The sequence below is a fragment of the Dreissena polymorpha genome, chromosome 14 (assembly GCF_020536995.1).
Source record: "Dreissena polymorpha isolate Duluth1 chromosome 14, UMN_Dpol_1.0, whole genome shotgun sequence".
NCBI lineage: Eukaryota > Metazoa > Mollusca > Bivalvia > Myida > Dreissenidae > Dreissena > Dreissena polymorpha.
Genome location: NC_068368.1, coordinates 10,268,115 through 10,290,392, shown reverse-complemented (window position 1 = coordinate 10,290,392; position 22,278 = coordinate 10,268,115). Strand labels below are relative to the sequence as shown.

The window sequence follows — 22,278 nt, the reverse complement described above, 5'->3', positions numbered from 1 at the left end:
GGAATAATTCGTACGATTTTACTTTTTCGCGTGACATACTGCCAACTTGCGCTGGCGACTAGTTAGAACAACATGCCGCACGATCGACGGTAATAAATAACGTGTCAACAATCAAAGTAATAAAACAATTAATCAATACCTTTGTGATAACAAATAGGCGGTACGTTTTGATAACTGACACTTTTTTTTGACTCGCTAAAATTTAACTAGCGAACTGCGGTGAGTGGGAGCTATTAGCGAAGACGTAATTGACACGTTTATTCAACTCGCGATAAAAAACAGTTGAGACATTAGACGGCTTATTTTGATGTTTTGTTTACCAATACCCAACACTGATTGCTCGCAAAAATACCGTGTTTATAAGTAACATTTTTATCAAGAATTGCATCCGTAGTTGAAATCTTGACGAGTTAACGTCCTTTTGTTTATAAAAAATTAATATAATTATGATAATATTACGTCTAATGATTCCACCATTACCGTCCGATGAAAGTGTTATTAAAGAAAGCAAATTATTATCTTATTAAATAATTAAACATCAATTAAAAATAGATACAAAATAAAACCGTTGAATTTAGTATTTGTGTAATTGCTTAAAATTTTCGCTCTATGGTACGTTAACAAACATACGTAACTATCAGTATTTGAGATCATTATACTTAGTTACTTCGCTATTAAGTAAATGTACTGATTATATATTAAACATTCAACTTACATATCGTGCAAAATTAATTTAATTTGCATTTGTGTTCTTTATTTTACCCACATTTTTTAATTGTATAATGAAAATCAAACGATACTACTTGGGCTACAAACGCTAAAATGCAAACAACAAAATATGTAAGTATCGAATAAGAAGAGATGCGAATTCGTTGGACACACATGACCCACTTCACGTCGAATAGAAAGGGAAAAAACGTTTCTATATTCAGCCAATTTGAGTTTCAAAAATTAAAACAGAATGAACACACCATTTTTGTGAGCGATACGACGCGAACGTAAAATAAGCGGCCCAACCAAAAATAAGTTATTAACACGTGAAAATGAACATTGTGTAGTTTTTAAATTTTTTACCACTGTGCATGTACGCAGGAAAACTAAATAAAATATATAGCATACATTTACAAAATAATTAAAATAAATTGTACAATACATTTTATTACGAAACTGGCATGTTATCAACGCAAGCGATATCAAATTTGAAATAACTTTTGTTTCTACAGAGCTGTTCGAGCGGTATGAAATTTTTTACGTACTCTAAATCATTTTCACTACTTAAGGCGTTTCGGTTAACCGGTTAATAACCGGTTACGGGAAAAGGTTAACCGGTTAATGATTTGTGTAACCTCTTGCATCCCTACTATTAACCAATACAAACGCCGCTTTTTAACAGCGTTAGGCTCAGCCAACGTGCAGTTTATAATGAGTATTGCATTTATATACCATCTAATTTAATTATAAGTAAAGCTATTTTTTAAATTACTAGATTTTTATTAAAGCACCGCACCAACACTGCAAAGTTTTCTATTTTTATCAATGGTACAGCCCAGTAAAATCGAGCTGTCCATTTATGGCCGTTTTCGACCCTTTAATGCAGAGTTTTATGTTAAGCAGTGTGCTCGGGCAATGGTTTATTAACCGAAGTCCCGAGGGTAAACAACCCCATTAGTCAGTTACTTCATTGCAAATTGCAACCAAACATATACAACTAATCAAGAAATACATTGTTTATATATTACTAGTATTCTGGTTTTGTTATGAACTTGTGATATTTAGATAAAAGGAGTTGTTTGCAGGTTAGTGTTTCTTCATAATAATGCTTAACTAAAACATATGTTGACAATTACAATGATCATGTTAATTTAGTATTTAATTTACTTTAACATTCAATATTTCAGATCAGATTGAATGTACAGTGATATTAGAATAGTGTTAGAATAAGATAAGTCAGCTGAGATTTTACATATGATAAAAGTAAGAGGCCACCATGTATAAGTTTAGAAAAGAAGGTTGCCATGATGACTACTGTATGTATTGTAGATATGGAAATAATGTCCAAAGACAAGTTAATACTGAAAAATCAACGAATGTTTTGATCAAATTGCTGTAAACCAGGATAAGCCCAAAAGTATATGACAGCAACTGAAATTACTTATCTATAAGTCTGGTAAAGCTGGAAATGATAATATTGTTTTAAATATTGAAGGTGAAATAATATGAAAATGTATATTAGAAGTTGTTATTTGTAATAATGCTGGGATGTGTGTAAAAAAATAACTTTATTGGTTAGTATTTAAATTGAGTGCATTTATGTGTCTTATTAATAAATGATTTTTTTTTAAATATTATGATGTACGTTAGTCCTGAGTGAGTAGATATTAATTACTGATTTTTGATGGTTGTTTTAAGGTTAGCATCTAACAATCAATTTTATCAATTAAAAAAGATCTTATTACAATTGTTTTTATAAGTGCCTGAAATTTTTCTTTCATAAATTGAGAACACTTAAAAATTAAGTAAAATAACCGCTTTGCCGTTCTTTGATGGTCACTTTAAGTGGAATAGTATGTGACAAATTAAACAATTATAACCATTGTATTAATTAATTGAGTAAAATCACAACTTTGATGTTATTTGATGATAATTTTAAGTGGACTCATATGTTGCAAAATAAACTACTATAATTATTGAATTAATGAATTCATTTTGCTGCAAACAAGTTCAGGTGTTACCTCTAAACAAATACTTACTCTTTAAAAATTAAAGGAAACACAAGGATGAAAACATTTCCTAATGAAATTCTGCTTTGTTTACATTTTAATCTATAATCGGTAACTCAAGATAAAAAGTGCACAAAGAGTCAAATTTTGACAATTTTTGTAATTTTCGAATGTGATCAAGTTCACCAGACGCTTGGAATAGAAATTTACACGTCTGAGTGAGACTGACACAGAATCAAGCGCCTTGTTGAACACTGACTGTTGCTGTCACTTTCGTCTTTTAAAAATACAACTAAGCGTCCTGTAAGAGGTAGACCATGGACACATATTGGTTCCAGCGTCGCATTTTAACGCTAACAATTCTCGTACATATCTACAATGTCTCACAAAGGAAACGTACTATTTGAATACAGTTCCAGTAGATGAAAAATATCAAGTATCATTCAACAGCCTGAACATTCACTTCAAGAGGAACAAAAATAATGCATCTTTTGCAAATCACGATGAATCATTATTTCAATGTATCAGTCAACCTGGAAATGAAATATCTGAACAATATATATATTAACTCAATAGAACAACTTTAGTTTTTCAACTTGTTTGACAGTTATAACATTCTACTGTCACGCAGCAGCTTCAACTGTGATAAATTTTGTGAACTATTCTTTCACGTAAAATATTCTTCAAGACGGCCTAGTGCTATAAATGCTGGACAATTAACACGTTTTATTATTCTCCTGGCGGGGGATGTGGTCATGAACCCAGGTCCGGAACAAAACTCTGGCATCAACAAATCTTCAAAAACAACAACGCCAAAGAACCCGTGTCCAGTGTGCGAGAAAGGAGTGATACGAACCAGCAAAACCATGGATTGTTATGATTGTGAGAAAAGAACTCATATTAAGTGTGTAAACAAAACACTGTTTAATGTAAAAGAACATACACATTTTAAATTTTTGTGTAATTTGTGTACTTTAAAATGTTTACCATTTTATCAAATTTTAGATGAGCCATTTTATGAAAATGAGAATTTTAAGACCGATTTCAGTGAAGTCAATGATATTTCCAATCTGCATGACTTTAACTCAACTTATTATGATTGTTTAAAAATGCGAGGTATTCATTTTGTACATTTAAATGTGCGTTCATTATTACCTAAACTCTCCGAAATTAAATTTTTTGTTAATAATACAAAAATTTCTATTCTTGCCATATCAGAAACATGGCTTGACAGCTCAGTAACAAACTCTGAGGTTTCATTGGAAGGTTTCAATATTATACGCAGAGATAGAGATAGACATGGGGTTGGGGTTTGGGTTGGGGTTTGTATTTATATTAAGAGTGATTTGGCTTTCTCAGAAAGAACTGATTTACAAAATGATAGCCTTGAAGTTTGTTGGATAGAACTATATTTTCCTAAAACAAAACCAATATCAGTGGCAGCATGCTACAGACCTCCAAATCAAAATGATTTCTCGGATTTATTTGAAGAGGTTTTGTCTATAATCAGGACAGACATAGAATGGTATTTGTCTGGAGACTTTAATATTTGTTTCAAACAGAAAAGATCTTTTTTATTTAATAAGTTTGAGGATATTTTACGCCTTTTTGAATTGAAACAAATTATTACATAGTCCACTAGAATAACACCCATGACATCTTCTATTATTGACCTGATTTTATGTAATCATCAAAATAAGATTTTTCAGTCTGGAACACTTCCCTTTGGGGTTAGTGATCATTTACCAATTTTCTTTACTCGTAAGACTGTTAAAGGTCAATTTAGTGTAAGTAAAAGAACCACAATTAGGTCTCTTAAAAATTACAGTAAAGAAAGTTTTTTGACGTTAGTACAGGAAACCACGTGTTATAGTATTTTTACTGCCAGTACTGTGGAGTCCTCCTGGGATAACTTTAGAAATATTTTCCACAAAGTTTTAGACTCAGTTGCTCCAATAAAAAGTGTTAGACTCAAACAAATGACAGAACCATGGCTTACTTCTGATATTCTTGCATTAATTAAAGAGCGCGATCGCCTTCTATATATGTTCAAAAAAGAAAAAAAGAAAGATTTATACAAGTCTTATTGTAAGTATAGGAACTTGGTTCAAAAAGAGGTAAAAAGAGCTAAATTTGAATATATCACTAATCAAATTGAAGAGAATAAAAACGACTCAAAATCGCTCTGGAAACATTTAAACGATCTAGGCTATAGCTCCAAATCTCAGTCTTCTGCAAAAGTTGTTTTAAACATAGATGATAAAATCTGTTTTGATGACAAAAAGATTGCAAATTAGTTTAATGACTTCTTTACCAATGTTGCATCAATGCTTGTTAGCAAACTATCGGCATTCCCAAATGTATTTAAAACCTCATCTAGTATCTTTAAAGAATACTATAGTAACAAGGTTCCATCAGAGAAAAAATTCTATATTAAAACAGTCAGTGAAGAGTATGTTTATAAAGAACTTTGTTCATTAAATCCTATGAAAAGTACTGGGTTAGACAACATTCCAGCACGGTATATTAAGGATGGGGCAATTTTTCTAAAAATACCTGTTACCTTTATTATAAATAAATCAAAAGTTGATAAAGAAGTTCCAACAGAGCTAAAAGCTGCTAGAGTAAAACCTCTTTTTATGAAAAATATCCAGACTGATGTAGGTAACTATAGACCTGTCAGTATTTTATGTATTGTTAGTAAGGTACTAGAAAGGTGTGTATATAACCAACTTGAATTTTTTTCAGCGAAAAATAATATAATTTATCAGTTTCAATCAGGTTTTAGAACAAATTTCTCAACTGAATCATGTTTGGTACATTTAACAGATTTCGTCAAATCACAAACTGCTAAAGGGTTATACACAGGCATGATCATGCTCGATTTACAAAAAGCATTCGACACAGTAGATCACACTATACTGTGTGAAAAACTTAAGACCATGGGGGTTCAATCTGTAGAATGGTTTCACTCATACTTAACTGGGAGAAAGCAAACAATGCATGTACATGATACTTTTTCAGACTCAGAAACAGTAACATGTGGTGTCCCTCAGGGTAGTATTTTAGGACCTCTTCTTTTTCTATGCTATGTTTATGACATGGAAATAAGTATAAGCAAAGATTGCAAACTGCTGTTATATGCTGATGATAGCGCAATAATTTTCTCACATCAAGATTCAAATGTCATAAGTAAAAAATTAGGATGTGAATGAGCAAACTGCAATAACTGGCTAGTTGACAACAAGTTGTCTCTTCATATAGGTAAAACAGAATGTATACTTTTTGGAAGTAAGCGGAAAATTAAAAAGATCGAAATTTTCTCAGGTTTTTTTTTTAACAATAGATTTTTATTGAAGCACCGCATCAACACTGCAATGTATTGTTGTATTATAAATGGTACAGCCCAGTAAAATCGGGTTGACCATATTATAGCTGTTTTCGGCTTTTTTAACGTAGAGTTTTATTTTAAGCAGTGTGCTCGGGCAATGGTTTCTAACCGAAGTCCCGAGGGTAAACAACCCCATTAGTCAGTCGGGCAAGGATGAAAATATTTTCAAAACCAGGTAAAAAATAAGAAAGTAATGAGAGTTTTAAATATTTTTCAATATTCTATTAATTAGGTAAACAGTTGACCACGCCCATTTTCCCAATTTCATATTGATGTCTATATATCACTTCACTTTTTACATATTGATTCAGTCTGTCATCAAGATTATGGTATAATAAAAAGTTTGACACTAAAATGTTTAGTTATGAAGAATATGTACTATTACAATTTAAAAATTAATTATCCCCACGTTTTTTTGGAGAGAAAGTGGGGATATTGTATTGATGTGCGTCTGTCCGTTGTCCGTCCGTCCGTCCTGACCACCTGCTCCTCCTACACTATTAGCACTAGAACCTTGAAACTTACATACATGGTAGCTATGAGCGTATGTGCGACGGTGACAGTGAAAGAATTTTAATCAGACCACTGGGTCAAAAGTTATGGGGATTGGAGCGGGGCCGGGTCAGAGATTTTCACTCATTTTTTTATGTTATTTTACATTAATTTCTTCATTTCTGCACCGATTTACTTCAAATTGATACTGAACCTCTCTTATGACACTAAGGTCAATCTCAACTATGCATGGCCCCATTTCCAACCCTGGGGCGCCCCACCCACATAGGCCACGCCCACCCAAAATTGCCTTTTACTATAATTTCTTCATTTCTATACCGATTCACTTCAAATTGAAACTGAACCTCTTTTATGACAATACGGTCAATCTCAACTATGCATGGCGCCATAACCAACCCTGGGGCGCCCCGCCCATATAGGCCACGCCCACCCAAAATTGCCTTTTACTATAATTTCTTCATTTTTACACCGATTTACTTCAAATTGATACTGAACATCTCTTATGACAATACATTGAATCTCAACTATGTAAGGCCCCATTACCAACCCTGGGGCGCCCCACCCATAATAGGCCACACCCATCCAAAATTGTCTTTTACTCTAATTTCTTCATTTCTACACTGATTCACTTCTAATTGATACTGAACTTCTCTTATGACAATACGGTCAATCTCAACTATGTATGGCCCCATTAAAAACCCTGGGGCGCCCCGCCCATAATAGGCCACACCCACATAGGCCACGCCCACCCAAAATTGCCTTTTACTATAATTGCTTCATTTCTACACCGATTCACTTCAAATTGATACTGAACCTCTCTTATGACAATACAGTTAATCTCATCTATGCATGGCCGCATTACCAACCCTGGGGCGCCACGCCCACATAGGCCACACCCACCCAAAATTGCCTTTAACTATAATATCTTCATTTCATCACCGATTCACTTCAAATTGATACTGAACCTCTTTTATGACAATACAGTCAATCTCAACTATGCATGGCGCCATTCCCAAAACTTGAGCCCCCCGCCCACATAGGCCACGCCCACCCATATTGCCTTTTACTATAATTTCTTCATTTCTACACCGATTTACTTCAAATTGATACTGAACATCTCTTATGACAATAAGGTCAATCTCAACTATGTATGGCCCCTTTACCAACCCTGGGGCGCCCCGCCCATAATAGACCACAAGTTCAATGTGCCAGTTATGAAAAAAAGGAAATATAGGAATACATTGTCAGTTTTTAGGATATAAATGTTTCTTTGTTAAAGATTTCAAAGACTAAAATTGTGAACACACGGACACATTTTGTCTTCCCAAATCCTCCATTTTAGATAATGTTCAAATACCGTTTTAAAGTTTTCACTCTAATTTTAATGGGTCAGCGTGGTATCTTACAATCTCAACACTGTGTACAAAGGTGTGTATTGTGAAGGTTGATTTATCACGTAATTCTCGGGGGAATTCCCCTTATAGCCATATAATTATAATTAAATTCCGAACATAATGCTGTTCATTATTGTAGTCAATTAAGATACCAGTATTTATGCCATTAGAATGATAATAATAATTAATAATAATATTTTCCAAGTCCATGTTTCACATATCATCAGTCTTGTAGATACATGTGCCTTGTTAGGTTTAAACACCACATCTTTAAAAATGGTGTTAAAACACAAGATATTGTTGTTTTCACATCTTACTATTTCTTTGTTTTCGACCTATCAATCACATTCACACCATAAACTTTTCTACCTTGCATTTGTAAACCTACCATCACATACATTAGACACACAAACCAGGTTATTAAGTATTCAAAATGGCTATGATGTTGCCTGCATACATTTCCCAGCGTATCACATGAGCGTGAGTCATTCCATGTCTATTGTTAGCTGTGCAGGCTTGGCAAATAACCAACTTGCAAATTGCATTCGTAAATCACTAGCAATATGCCAACTTTCAAATTGCATCTTACACTGCATGGTTACTTCAATATTCTTTAAAATAAGAAATGTGAAATTACGGGTTGTTCTTGCAATTTTCGAGAATACATGTTTATCAGTAAATTGGGTCAATCCATTGTGAGCTATAACCTAGAGCAGTTGTTATCAACACTGGAAGGTTATCAACTTGGCCATGTGCCAGATCATTAAATTTGCTATGCAGGAGACTTGAGGTACTAGTGTTCATGTATCTAGGAAGGGATTGTACGAAAATGGAAAATTGATTTTGTACATTCAGATCTTGTTGGCAGCCAGCCAAGTTATTTATACAGCTGGCAAGCGGGATCAATGCTGTCTTAAAGAAAGAATATCAAATAACCTATGTATTATGCACAAGCTATAATCTACCTATTGAATAGCTTACCAGAGGTACAAAAGGCCTGCTTAACCTTTTCATAAATACTCTTGTACATGAAAGAAAGATTTTAAGGTGTATAAACTGGTTGTTTATTCAACCTTGATGTGAATAGGAATATGTCTTAACAGCATGTATGATTTGGCAGAAAGTCAAGACCGCGCAGAATGGTTGGGCACGAATAGACCCAGTCAAATTAGTTGCTGGGCTGGATTTGTAAATGTGCATTTCGAAAGTCAGTATTATTGGTTGAGGTTCTTTTAGGTGGAATGTAATGTCCTTAAAGATGAGAGAGGATTCTTAACTGATTGTTCCTCTGTGTCTGGATTCAGTTGTTCATCTAGGACATGCACTAACCTAGGCTCATGTTCACCAAACTATTCTTGCAATTTAGTGTAAGAATAAAAATTATTCTTTAGATTTTAATTTAAAAGAGTTGCTTTGTTTTGAGTAGGACTTGGTTTTGGCCACCTCTTTTAAACTAGTGCTTAGTTTAGAATATTTATGCCCCCCTTCGAAGAAGAGGGGGTATATTGCTTTGCACATGTCGGTCTGTCGGTCCGTCCACCAGGTGGTTTATGGATGATACTCAAGACAACTTAGGCCTAGGACCGTGAAACGTCATAGGTTCATTGATCATGACTCGTAAATGACCCCTATGATTTTGAGGTCACTAGGTCAAAGGTCAAGGTCACTGTAACCCGAAATAGTATAATGGTTTCCGGATGATAACTCAAGAGTGCTCACGCCTAGGATCATGAAACTTGATAGGTAGATTGATCATGACTCGCAGATGATCCCTATTAATTTTCAGGTCAATAGGTCAAAGGTCAAGGTCACGGTGACCCGAAATAGTAAAATGGTTTCCGGATGATAACTCAAAAAAGCTTATGCCTAGGATCATGAAATTTGATAGTCAGATTGATCATGACTTGCAGATGATCCCTATTGATTTTCAGGTTACTAGGTCAAAGGTCAAGGTCACGGTGACCCGAAATAGTAAAATGGTTTCCGGATGATAACTCAAGAACGCTTATGCCTAGGATCATGAAACTTGATAAGTAGATTGACCATGGCTCGCAGATGACCCCTATTGATTTTCAGGTGACTAGGTCAAAGGTCAAGCTCACGGTGACCCGAAATAGTAAAATGGTTTCCGGATGATAACTCAAGAACACTTATGCCTGGGATCATGAAACTTGATAGGTAGATTGATCATGATTCGCAGATGACCCCTATTGATTTTCAGGTCACAAGGTCAAAGGTCAAGGTCACGGTTACCCGAAATAGTAAAATGGTTTCCGGATGATAACTCAAGAACGCTTATGCCTAGGATCATGAAACTTGATAGGTAGTTTTATCATGACTCGCAGATGACCCCTATTGATTTTCAGGTCACTAGGTCAAAGGTCAAGGTCACGGTGACCCGAAATAGTAAAATGGTTTCCGGATGATAACTCAATAATGTTTATGCCTAGGATCATGAAACTTCATAGGTACATTGATCATGACTGGCAGATGACCCCTATTGATTTTCAGGTCAAAGGTCAAGGTCACGGTGACCCGAAATAGTAAAATGGTTTCTGGATGATAACTCAAGAATGCTTATACCTAGGATCATGAAACTTGATAGGTAGATTGATCCTGACTCGCAGATGACCCCTATTGATTTTGAGGTCACTCGGTCAAAGGTCAAGGTCACGGTGACCCGAAATAGTAAAATGGTTTCCGGATGATAACTCAAGAACGCTTACGCCTAGGATCATGAAACTTGATAGGTACATTGATCATGACTGGCAGATGAGCCCTATTGATTTCCAGGTCACTAGGTCAAAGGTCAAGGTCACAGTGACCCGAAAAAGTAAAATGGTTTCCCGATGATAACTCAAGAAAGCTTATGGCTAGGATCATGAAACTTCATAGGTACATTGATCATTACTCGCAGATGACCCCTATTGATTTTCAGGTCACTAGGTCAAAGGTCAAGGTCACAGTGACAAAAAACATATTTACAAAATGGCTGTCACTACAACTGCGAGCCCATATGGGGGGCATGCATATTTTACAAACAGCCCTTGTTTAATAATGACATAGGCACCAGTGGAAGCCTGCATGTATGCAAACCCATAAGCACTTTTCTTAAGTCTAAGTATGTATGTTTTTTATACGTATGTCTAAGAATGGTGTGGTGAATATAGAACCCATTTTTTTACTGTATTAAACATTAATCCATGTCGCTTTCTTTCTTAAACCTTTCATATTTTAAAAAAAGTTAAGTTTCGGTATCCGTTGCCGAAAATATTTATTTTGTTACTGAAAATTTAAGTTGGTGAGGTCATCTTTTACTAATATGTAGAGTGAATGTGGATGTTCACAGTTTGCTACCTCTAGATCATACTCCACTCCATTATAAATATGGATGTGGAGAATCAAGCTTGTGTACCTGTGTACATGAGAGCTCAGACCAGGGAGAAGTGTGTATGCTTGTGTTGATCCTATCTGCTGTACTTGGTCTGGAGCCAAATGATTAATCATCTCTGAACCTTGTTTTGACAGGAAAAGTTGTGTGTGGGAAATACCTGTTTATTAGATCTAGGTATCATTATGCATCAACTGATGTACCATGGGGCATAAATACACTAGATACTAGATAGATAACATTAACTAGATGCTGTTGTTAGGCCTTATACATGTATCTGAGCTAGTAAAGTGTTACTGAATAATGATATGCAGTAACATGAAATAGAACATGCCTTATCTCTTGCATGGGAGCAATATCTTACATGTAACATGTATGCCCATATCACCAACTGATGTATTCTTGCACTGAATTCATAACAAAATGATAAAGCACTTTTTTACGAGATACTTTTGAAGGAACATCTTGAAAAACTTGAAATCAAATATTCTCAAAATATTTCGTAAAATAAACCCATACAAAGTTAGTGTCCGTTTTAGCAATAGCCAAAATTTCAACGCTATGTGGTATGGTTACATAGATTTAACGAGATACAAAATGATCATTTTTATTTGTTTGTGGCACAATATATTTCATTTTAATTTCCGGCATCAATAATTCATGCAACACACAAACACTAACTTGGTACATGAACATCTGTTCAATATATATTCTCTGGCAATAAACAAAAAAGAGCATTTTGTATCTATGTTATCAGACCACATCTAGCATTTAAATTTTGACAATATGTAACATTTTGAATTTTATGAGATTTGTTCGGTTAGTGCTGAAGAACGCTATAGTTATCAGGGCTCCCGCTGCCGTTCGTCAGATTCGCCAATAGCGAAAATTTAGCAAATTCGGTGAATAACATAATCGTTTGGCGAAAACGTTCGGCGAACGATTTTTTCCTGACAAATGCCGTCCCAGATAGTAAACTCTTTCAGCTGTAAGCTGTGCTTCAATACATCGCCGTGTTATTGACCCGATAAATTGATACGCAGGCTGCATTAACACCTGTCAGAACCGGATATCGAGACAAAGGAAAATGACTGGTGTGAAAACAAAAGAATGATGTAACCGTTGATCTTATCGGCTTAAATAAACAATTACATCTGAATTACAGGGCTCTCGGAAACGCTTAATTATGCGTATTTGTACGCATAAATTTGAAAATGGACGCATGTTCCTAGCCAATCGAGAGTCCCTGGTACGCACGTTTTTTTGCAATAAAAATGTATGATAATATCGAAAATTGCGTCATATCAAGCAGATGAAATGTATCGAAATTGTCTGCCATTCAAATCCGGACTGGTTTTCAATTTGGTTTCATTTTCAGCATAAGCATTTAAACAAAAAGCGAAATCCGGTCTGCACCATAGTAAGCGACTACGCGTATATTAAAGAGAAAAGCGAAATTCATTTCGCCATATTTTTCAAGTAAATCCACAAACAAACAATACCTGTAAAGCAGCATCACATTTAAATTCCAGCTAACACAATTTATTTTCTCACACCCGATAAAAATAAATACAAATGAAGTCAAATCTCCGATAGTTTTCACAAATTGCATTCTCTATGGAGCTAATGTATAAATGCTGTATCTGACAGTACTGCATGCTGCCGGTAACGTACTATTGATCAATGCCTTTTGGCCATAATTGCGACCTGCTGAGGTGTTACAATTTTACAGTTTTAACTCCTAGAAATCGGCCCCAACATCAAAGACCTTTTGTGTCTACATAGCATTGACAGCTTGCAGTTTTTTAGGGATTGGTTTAATTGACGTCATTTGGAAACACTGTTGTGATTGTAAAAGACTTGTGTATTTAAATGGTTTTATTGTTGTTTCTACATGAATTTGAGCATAGGGTAATTAAAATGTTTTATTTGGACGACAAAATTTATTATTAAATATTAAATGAATTTATACCAAAATATACCCCCCCCCCAATTTTTTTAATTGTGGGGTAGATGGGTCGTGTATCTAAATATAATTTATGTCAAGCACTTTTATTCACACTTGAAAACTGAAAAGGGGTTGTTTATTGTGTTGTTTTCTTTATACTTGATTGTTGATTTAATAAAAAATAAAGAGAATTGAATCAGCTGGATTCATAATGCACATCTTGTATTCAGCATTTTAAAAGGGTGAAAAATAATGAAACTAATTACAAGGCGTTTGATAAAAAATGTGTTATGTTAATTGTATCATGACCACTGATTAAAACTATCATATTATGATAACTTATCATGAGCTGCCCGAAGACATGCTCGCGTTCTCTTGTAAATGTTCGGATATCGTGGCATGACACATGGAATTTATTGTCACACACTCGCAAAAAAAACAGCATTTTATATCGTTAAATCTATGTTACCTTACCACATTTAACGTTGAAATTTTGGCTATTGCTATAAGAACACTTACTTTGTATGCCCCCAGATCGCATGATCGGGGTTATATGAGCCCGGTTTTTCCGTCCAGCACTTTTCAGTTACATCCCAAAAAATTGTAAAATATAAATTTCATTAATGTATTTGAAAAATGTTGTAGCCATATTTGATAAGATTAACATAAAAACTTGTTGACATATATCTTTAAACTACCAAGTTTTACCCTGTTAGTACAACAATTTGTAACAAATACATGCAGATTCTGGGCAAAAAAGGTATACCTTTTAGTGTGCCTATCAGTTCCTGTTTTCATCACTCTACCAAAAAAACTTGGGCTTCTTACCTTTATTTCAATATTATCAATAATGGTTACATGTATTTCTTGGGTATAAAACTTAAAAAAGGCACAATACAACCTATACAATTTTTAGTCAGACAATCATTATTTTTTATGAATGGTGATGTAACAGTTCGTGTCCAATATGTTACATCTTGAAGTAAGATCTCAAACTGTTTTTACATAACGTGTGTACCGTTTACACAAGTTTTGATAGGAACAACAATGAGTTCGAAACGCCGTGATGACGAATCAATGCCGTTTATGTCAACGAGAATATTTTAAGATTTTGTATACACATCATGATAAGTAAGTGGTGTCCAATCTGTTACATCATTGACTTTTAATCAATATAAATTGTCTGTTTTTGCAAAATGCCTTAACATATTTTTGTTTTCAATTTATTAAATCGTAGGACTTTACACAAACTCGGCACTGAACTAAAAAAATTGGTTAACACACCAGCTTAAAATTCACAAAATCTTGGACATCAAGCTTTTTATGATGTAACCAAAAAGTGCTGAACGGAAAAACCGGGCGCATATTGTTTTTGGCCAGTCTCTGTCACTGTGTCAGTCAGTCAGTCAGTCAGTCATTCATTGTGTGTGTCCCAAAAATTTAACCTTGGTCATAACTTTTCTAATATTGAAGATAGCAACTTGATATTTGGCATGCATGTGTATCTCCTGGAGCTCCACATTTTGAGTGGTAAAAGGTCAAGGTCATCCTTCAAGGTCAAAGGTCAAATATATGGCAAATATATGGCTACAAAGCGGCGCAATAGGTGGCATTGTGTTTCTGACAAACACATCTCACATCACAAAATTAAAGCCCAGCATGTAGCAGTCATAAATGAAAGTCAACATTTTCCTTATCGAGGTTTATGCTTTAATCGAAAGATCTGATACCTGCAATAGTAATAATACGATACAAAGAAATAATTAGTTTACAAAATATTCGTTGATTTTGAGTATTTACGTGGCTTTCAGTCATTTCCTTATCAAAAGCCTTGGTTTCTTCCTTGAAACGCTTAACACATAAGGTTTTCTTTGTTTGAATTTCATTGTTTTAAGCATGTTCATTATTATGCATGCAAATTCCTCTATCATCAATAATAGAATAAAACCAGTATTGTTTGATTTCAGATTTGGTAAGATACAGAAAAGTAAAGCTAAAGCGTAAACCAGAGGGAACGTCAGACAGCGAGGAGAAGGAAGAGGGTTGTATAACCAGTCTCACAGCAGCTGTCGCCTTCACCGACATAAAATCAGCTTCAAAAGCGCACAAAGCCGAGAAAAAGATCGGAAACAATGTGCTTTCCAATGACTATAGTACGGGATTTGGTGCAACAGGAAGTGTTTTAAAACGGACACATGAACCAGAACACTTTCCAAGAGGCCGCCCGGAGCATTCCCGAGAAAAGGGTAAGTTTTATTGATATCTAAGTCACTCTGTACGCATAAAATAACACTAATTTTCAATGGTTAGGTCTGTTTCTAAGTTTATTACAACCAGGTATGCATCTTTAGAAAGGTGATTTTAGTTTAAGAATCATGATTTATGTTGTATGATATTATGTTTTTTTGTTTTCGTAACAGAGAAGCTTGGATTACTATTGTCAAAAAATTGTACAGTGTTGCGTTATGTTATTTCGTGACCATATAAATATCGTCTAAATTGGATATATTTTCCAAGCATTGTCTTGCTGGATTTAATTGCCTACATGGAATACTCATACATGGATTAAAGTGAAATGCCTGTTTGTGTATCATTATACTGGAGTAATTTATGTGCGTTGAAAAAGTGTGGATGAAGTAAAAGGTACCCTCTGGAGTATTAAAAGTACGCAAGTGGAGTTTTAACAAATTGTTATGATGATCAATGACTGATATTGTAAATGGATTACATGGTCCTGGACAACCGGTAAGTTGTCTGGAGGTTTTGGTATGTATATCATAGCTACAAAGCACAGTTAATAACAGAATGTTTAACCCATTTTAGCCTAGTGGACTCCCCCATCCTACTAAATTGGATCAATTTATTTCCAAAATTAGGGATGTCTAGTATATTAATTTCTATATTTATAATATTTCTTACAGAAATTCCTTTAAGCAAACAGCGCAGACCCTGATGATATGCCGCATCATGCGGCGTCTCATCAGGGTCAACGCTGTTTGCACAGGCCTTTTTTCTAGACGCTAGGCATAAATGGGTTAACATTAACAAAAAACGGATTGTTAGAGATTAATCCCCAAAAATATTCATCCCTATGCAACCCCTTACTTGCGGAACAACAGCCCTAACCCCACTGTACGTTGTCAAGGAAAATAGCAGCAATTTACGATCATCAAATTCATCGGTTTGTTACAATAAATCATTTGTTTCGTTTCAATTCCAAGTTTATAATATTATATTGTTTTATACAATATTATTTACTTTGTCTGAACTTGTCTGTTGACAAGATAGTCGCTACCACCACCGCAGTCTGAGGCCAACAAAACGAAACCCGCATGCGGTGTTTTTTGTATTTTTTCTTTATAGTTCATTCACAATTGTATTTAAAAAGTCAAATGCGCATTGTAAAAGATTGTTTACTTTATTACGAGGAAATGTTATTAAAATGCTTTTTTCAAATAACTTAATTATTCAACATAAAAATTCACAAACCTGAGTTATCAGCCATCTTTGCTAGGTGAATAATCCGGGTAAAACTGCGATATTTAATCAATATACTGTCGTTAATCAATATGCTGTCGTTTACAAACTGTTGAGATAATAGCGCACACTAAACTGCGTTTCCTTCGATTTAAGAGCTAGTAGGGATTAGTTTCATCTAAAGAATTGTTCAACTTTTCATTTTCAATTTTCAAATTCCAATTTTCAATTTAAAGGATGTCGGCTTTATTTTTTGACGATTGTCTGAACTGCCAGTTGGATAAGTTAGCACTGACAGTGCTTATTTGTTGTTTATAATTATAATGTTGCCATTTTTCTTTGATGTATTACTGCTTACAGACCTTGTTTAAGTCATCGTATGTTGCAAGTATTAGATGATTTAATAGCAACGTATTGGAAATGTTACATATTTGTGTATATAAATATTATATTTCAAGACAAAAATGTTTATAGCTCTAAAAATTTGTAAATACATGTCTTTCAGTGTTTCTCACGTGTGCATAGCATGTATATGTACATGTATGCTCATGTTAGTAATTATTTCTCCTGATATCGTCTATGATTTCGTTTCGAATAGGCGATTTGAAGGAGAGGAACACAAATTACAATATTCAAAGCTCGTGTGTATAACGAGCTATAACTGATTGGAAAGATTAATACAAGGTTATATGTTCACATAATCGCTCATGGTAATCTGCAAAGATATGAAAACAACAGACGTCAAAGTTGTTTTTGTTTGTTTTTAACCCATTCTCTCTTTGTCTTTTGCTATATTTTTCTCCATATGTATTTTAAATGCCTACATGTTAGCTGTGGTTCGCTAATTCAATGTTGTTGTTGTTGTTTGTTTGTGGGGTTTTTTTATTGTTTTTTTTACGCATCGTTTAAAGGGATCTTTTCACGGTTTGGTAAATTGACCAAATTGAAAAAAGTTGTTTCAGATCGCAAATTTTTGGTTTAGTTATGATATTTGTGAGGAAAGAGTATTACTGAACATTTACCATGGTCTAATATAGCCATTATATGCATCTTTTGACGATTCAAAAACCTAAAAATTATAAAACGTTGCAACGCGAAACGATTGAATAATTTGGGGAGTTCTGTTGTTGTCGTTTAAATTTGTGAAACTACGAAGATTGCTTATATAACGTATGAAATACGCATCTTATGCATTCTTGGCAGGATAGCTCAGTTGGCTTATGCGTTTTTACTTTAGGATTCCGGGGGTCACTGGTTCGAGCCCTGCTGCCGGCTACTTTGTTTTCCTTTTAGCTCACCTGTCACGAATGACATAGTGAGCTTATGTGACCGTGTGATGTCCGGCGTCCGTATGTGCGTATGTGCGTGCGTGTGTCCGTCAACAATTTGTTTGTGTAGACAGTAGAGGTCACAGTTTTCATCCAATCTTTATGAAATTTGGTCAGAATGATTATATTTATGAAATCTGGGTTGGGTTTGTATTTGGGTCATCTGGGGTCAAAATCTTGGTCACTAGGTTAAATAATAGAAAAACTTTGTGTAGAAAATAGAGGTCACAGTTTTCATCCAATCTGAAATTTGGTCAGAATGTTTATCTTGATGAAATCTGATTTGGGATTGTATTTGGGTCATCTGGGGTCCAAAACTAGGTCACTAGGTCAAATAATAGAAAAACCTTGTAAAAACCTTGTGTAGACAGTAGAGGTCACAGTTTTCATCCAATCTTTATGAAATTTAGTCAGAATGTTTATCTTGATGAAATCTGGGTTGGGATTGTATTTGGGTCATCTGGGGTCAAAATCTAGGTCACTAGGTCAAATAATAGAAAAACCTTTAACAGCATAATGAATTGTTTTTCAATAAGTGTTTTATAATAATTTATATACCAGATTGAAGAGAATAAATTTTTCTTTATTATGGTTATTTCATGAAAATCCATAAAAGATAATTGTTATTAATCGTTGCTTAATTATTGAACAATGCGAATTATCGGTTTTGGTTTTTTTCCTGACATGCCGTCCCAGATATTAACCGCTTTCAGCTGTAGACTGTGCTTCAATACATCGCCGTGTTATTGACCTGAAAAATGATACGCAGTCGGCTTTAACACCGGTCATCGAGACAAATTACTGATGTGAAAACAAATCGTACATCGTACCGGCTTGAATAAACAATTACATCTGATTAAAGATTAAAGATTGCTGCAGATTTAAATCAATTTGAGTAGTTTTTTCGTATATTTAATGCCGAATGGGAAGCTGTGTTTAGACTTAAGTTGAGAAAAATGGCAACGAGATACTTGCCTGTTGTCATGTAACAGCTTATAACATATCGTTTATTCTTATGAGTTTATTCTTATGATGGATATTAATAAGGGGATATTTCAATAGTATGTTTATGCAATGTTAAGATGAAGTTTGAGAATTTAATAATACATTTTTAGGAGATATTTGCATAAACTAAGACCTGATTTAAGATTTATTTCAAGTAAGAACACAAATACGTTTACACCCAGGGTGGGGTATAATTGGGATCAATCAAATGAAAAGTCATTTAGATAAAAGAATCGAAGGACCATATACTTAACTATGAGTTCAGGGTCAGCATTTAGGTACGAGATTAAAAGAACCCACACATGGTCATCAAACAGCGCAGATGAAAGGGTCACCTATTTGCCTGGGATACATTCGATTACGTGACAAGGTCATATTTTAGTATACGGGTGAAATGCCAATTGTCCGTGCGCAATAGCGAACAGCTCTGAAGCGTAATAAAACTTTGTTTGTATATACCTCGATCGGGTACAAACATGACAAGAAAGACCACACCTGTCGCAAAGGACGGTAAATACCCATATCGTTTATCGATCTAATCCTATTGACCGACGCTTTTGTATGTTTGCACATAAGACATTATACAAATATACGCGTATCAGACCAGCTTATGATAACACACTTGACAATGACATTAACTAACGCTAGCTTATGCCCTACAGCGCTTAAGTAAACACCATTTTAGGCGTAGGTAACATTTTAATACAGTTTGTAAATATCCTTAAAAGCAAAGCACTGTACCTTTTATAAGTATTATGTAAAAAATACAACTATATTGCTATGATTCATTAAATTTGTATTACTGATTTTATATGTAGTTTGTTATTTTTCGTTTCTTTATAAGAATGACTACATTAAGACAAGGGATTTTGTTTGTAAATTTTTTTCTCTAAGTAAATAAAACATAATAAAGCACAATGCATTTTATTGAATAGACAAATGCGTATAGTTTAAATAAAACATAATAAATTTGCGTCATGAGAATAGAGTTTGTTTAGCACATTAATTTTATTTGGGTATATCTTATCATAGGTGTGATGAGTAATCTGAGTGCTAATATTGCAAATTCCATTTACTATAAATATGAAAATAGAAGGCCCGTTTATCATTTCATGTAATTGACCCTATAAGATTTGCCAATGCGATACAAGTTACGGAGAAAAACAGCGCTCCTGACATCGTCGGCGTGGTTTGCCTGCAGCAACATGCGTTCATAACGCATTTGAGATCGTGATCAGATCTTAACGCCCCGACACAGAAGACGAATATGTCATCGACATACAGATATCTTCGACGACGATGTATCCGTCGAGGATAAGATGACGCAACAGACGACTTCAATTAGGATACAACATTGTCGACATTGATCCAAATTGTGAACCAGCATCAGTACCATACAACGAGTGGACTGTTAATGGACATTTCACGCGTCGTCGAAAATGATTTTTAAAGATACGTTGATATGAATGGACTTGATGAAAAATCGCGCGTACTTTGTACATATATTAGGTGAAAATTTTATCGTCTATGGACTTATATATATGTGTGTTACCTTAATTACGTGTACATAAACAATTATTATAATACTACAGTCATGAGCGCAGACATTCTTCAGAACTATATATAATAAACGTTTGCAGTATTCTAAATCGTACGACAACCGAGGACCAACAGCTTCTCCGACCGACAATCATCGTCATCAATCGGAAGCCGCCGTCTTCAATCGACTGCATGTTACCATCTACAACCAGATATCACATACTCTCCAACCGGACGTCTCATCTCTTCACCCAGACGCCACATCGCCTCCAGCAAAGATGTCAAAAATAAACACTATTCATAATGGATTTTCCAAATCAGTGACGCATTCCATTTCATTGTGATTGACATTGACTATTTAAATATCCCAACATTTTATTATTTCAGCAGAAACACTCGTAAAAAATTTCATTCATAATTTGCAGATTTTCATCATATATATGTTTAAGTCACTGATGTTTTCATGTTTGCATGGTCCATTTTCTACATCGTATGTGTTAATATGTTTTCGTTTACTTCCATACTTAAATTCTTAAAGATTTTTCTGTATCCTAAAATACATAAAAATCAAATTAAGAGGATAGGTTGTGTCACATAATGATAGATATTAGGTGAAATATTTGGGTTTTCTTTATGTAAGAAATATTGACAAGTTTATCAATGGCGAGTATACATGACAGTCACAAATTGAAAGATTAAATATTTAGATCTGGTGTATGTTTAACAACAAAAAGGGAACGATGCTGTTGACACAAGGCTTGGGCTGTATTTGCATTATTTATTTGTATCACAATGCTGATTAGCGTGTACATACTTGAATAGTGACTTCTCCAGTCCTAGGTCGTAATTTAACCAACCAGCAATAAGTGCGCATAGAATCGACCAATCAAATATGTTATAGAAATTTTATATTGTATGTTTATGTGTAGTTCGATATAACGAGATGTTTGGTGTGGAAACGAAGTGAGACAGCGTTTAGACTTGGAGGCGTACGGATCGAGAAAGATACGATCATGTAGCTATAAGACTGTGTTTGTATAACTGAAAATATTAAGTATGTTAGACAATACATTGGACTAGAAACTGATATATGGTATTGTTGAATAAAATACCCCACATTATGCAGAGAAATTAACATTAATAGAGAGGGACGGACTTGTCCCATGCGCGACACGGGAAAATGGTAGTTAATGCAAATCTCGTCACCATGGCAATACGCGCATGACGAGATAGTGAATGATAGGCTACACACCAGTAATTTAAGAGTAATGAATATTGCTAGTAACTATGTGTCGTCCATGAACTATGAACGATTACGGGACACAGGACATTAAATGGTGCCGTGATCAGGATAAACCTGAAGTGCCACTTCTTTAACGGGCCAATGGAGAAAAAAACGCAGATGGAAAAAACGGTCAGTGTTTTAATAAATTATGGCAAACAGGGGTTAATTTCAAATTTTATCAAGTAAGAAATACAAAGAAAAAGGCGTCATGACAACGAAATTTTTAAGAATTGATTTAAAGAATTTTACGTAGTTAAGTGTTAAAGAAATAAGTAATCATGTACGGA

General features: G+C 34.5%; 1 protein-coding gene across 1 annotated transcript in view; it reads right to left on the bottom strand.

Annotated features, from left to right (window-relative positions):
* LOC127858070 (uncharacterized) overlaps window positions 1-17,181 on the bottom strand; it is a 65,077-nt gene extending 47,896 nt beyond the window's left edge. Inside the window, exon 1 of the mRNA XM_052394955.1 lies at window positions 16,847-17,181. Within this exon, the coding sequence (XP_052250915.1) occupies window positions 16,847-16,862 (16 nt within the window). The 5' untranslated portion in view covers window positions 16,863-17,181. The remainder of the gene's footprint in view (window positions 1-16,846) is intronic.
* Window positions 17,182-22,278: the final 5,097 nt, after the last annotated feature.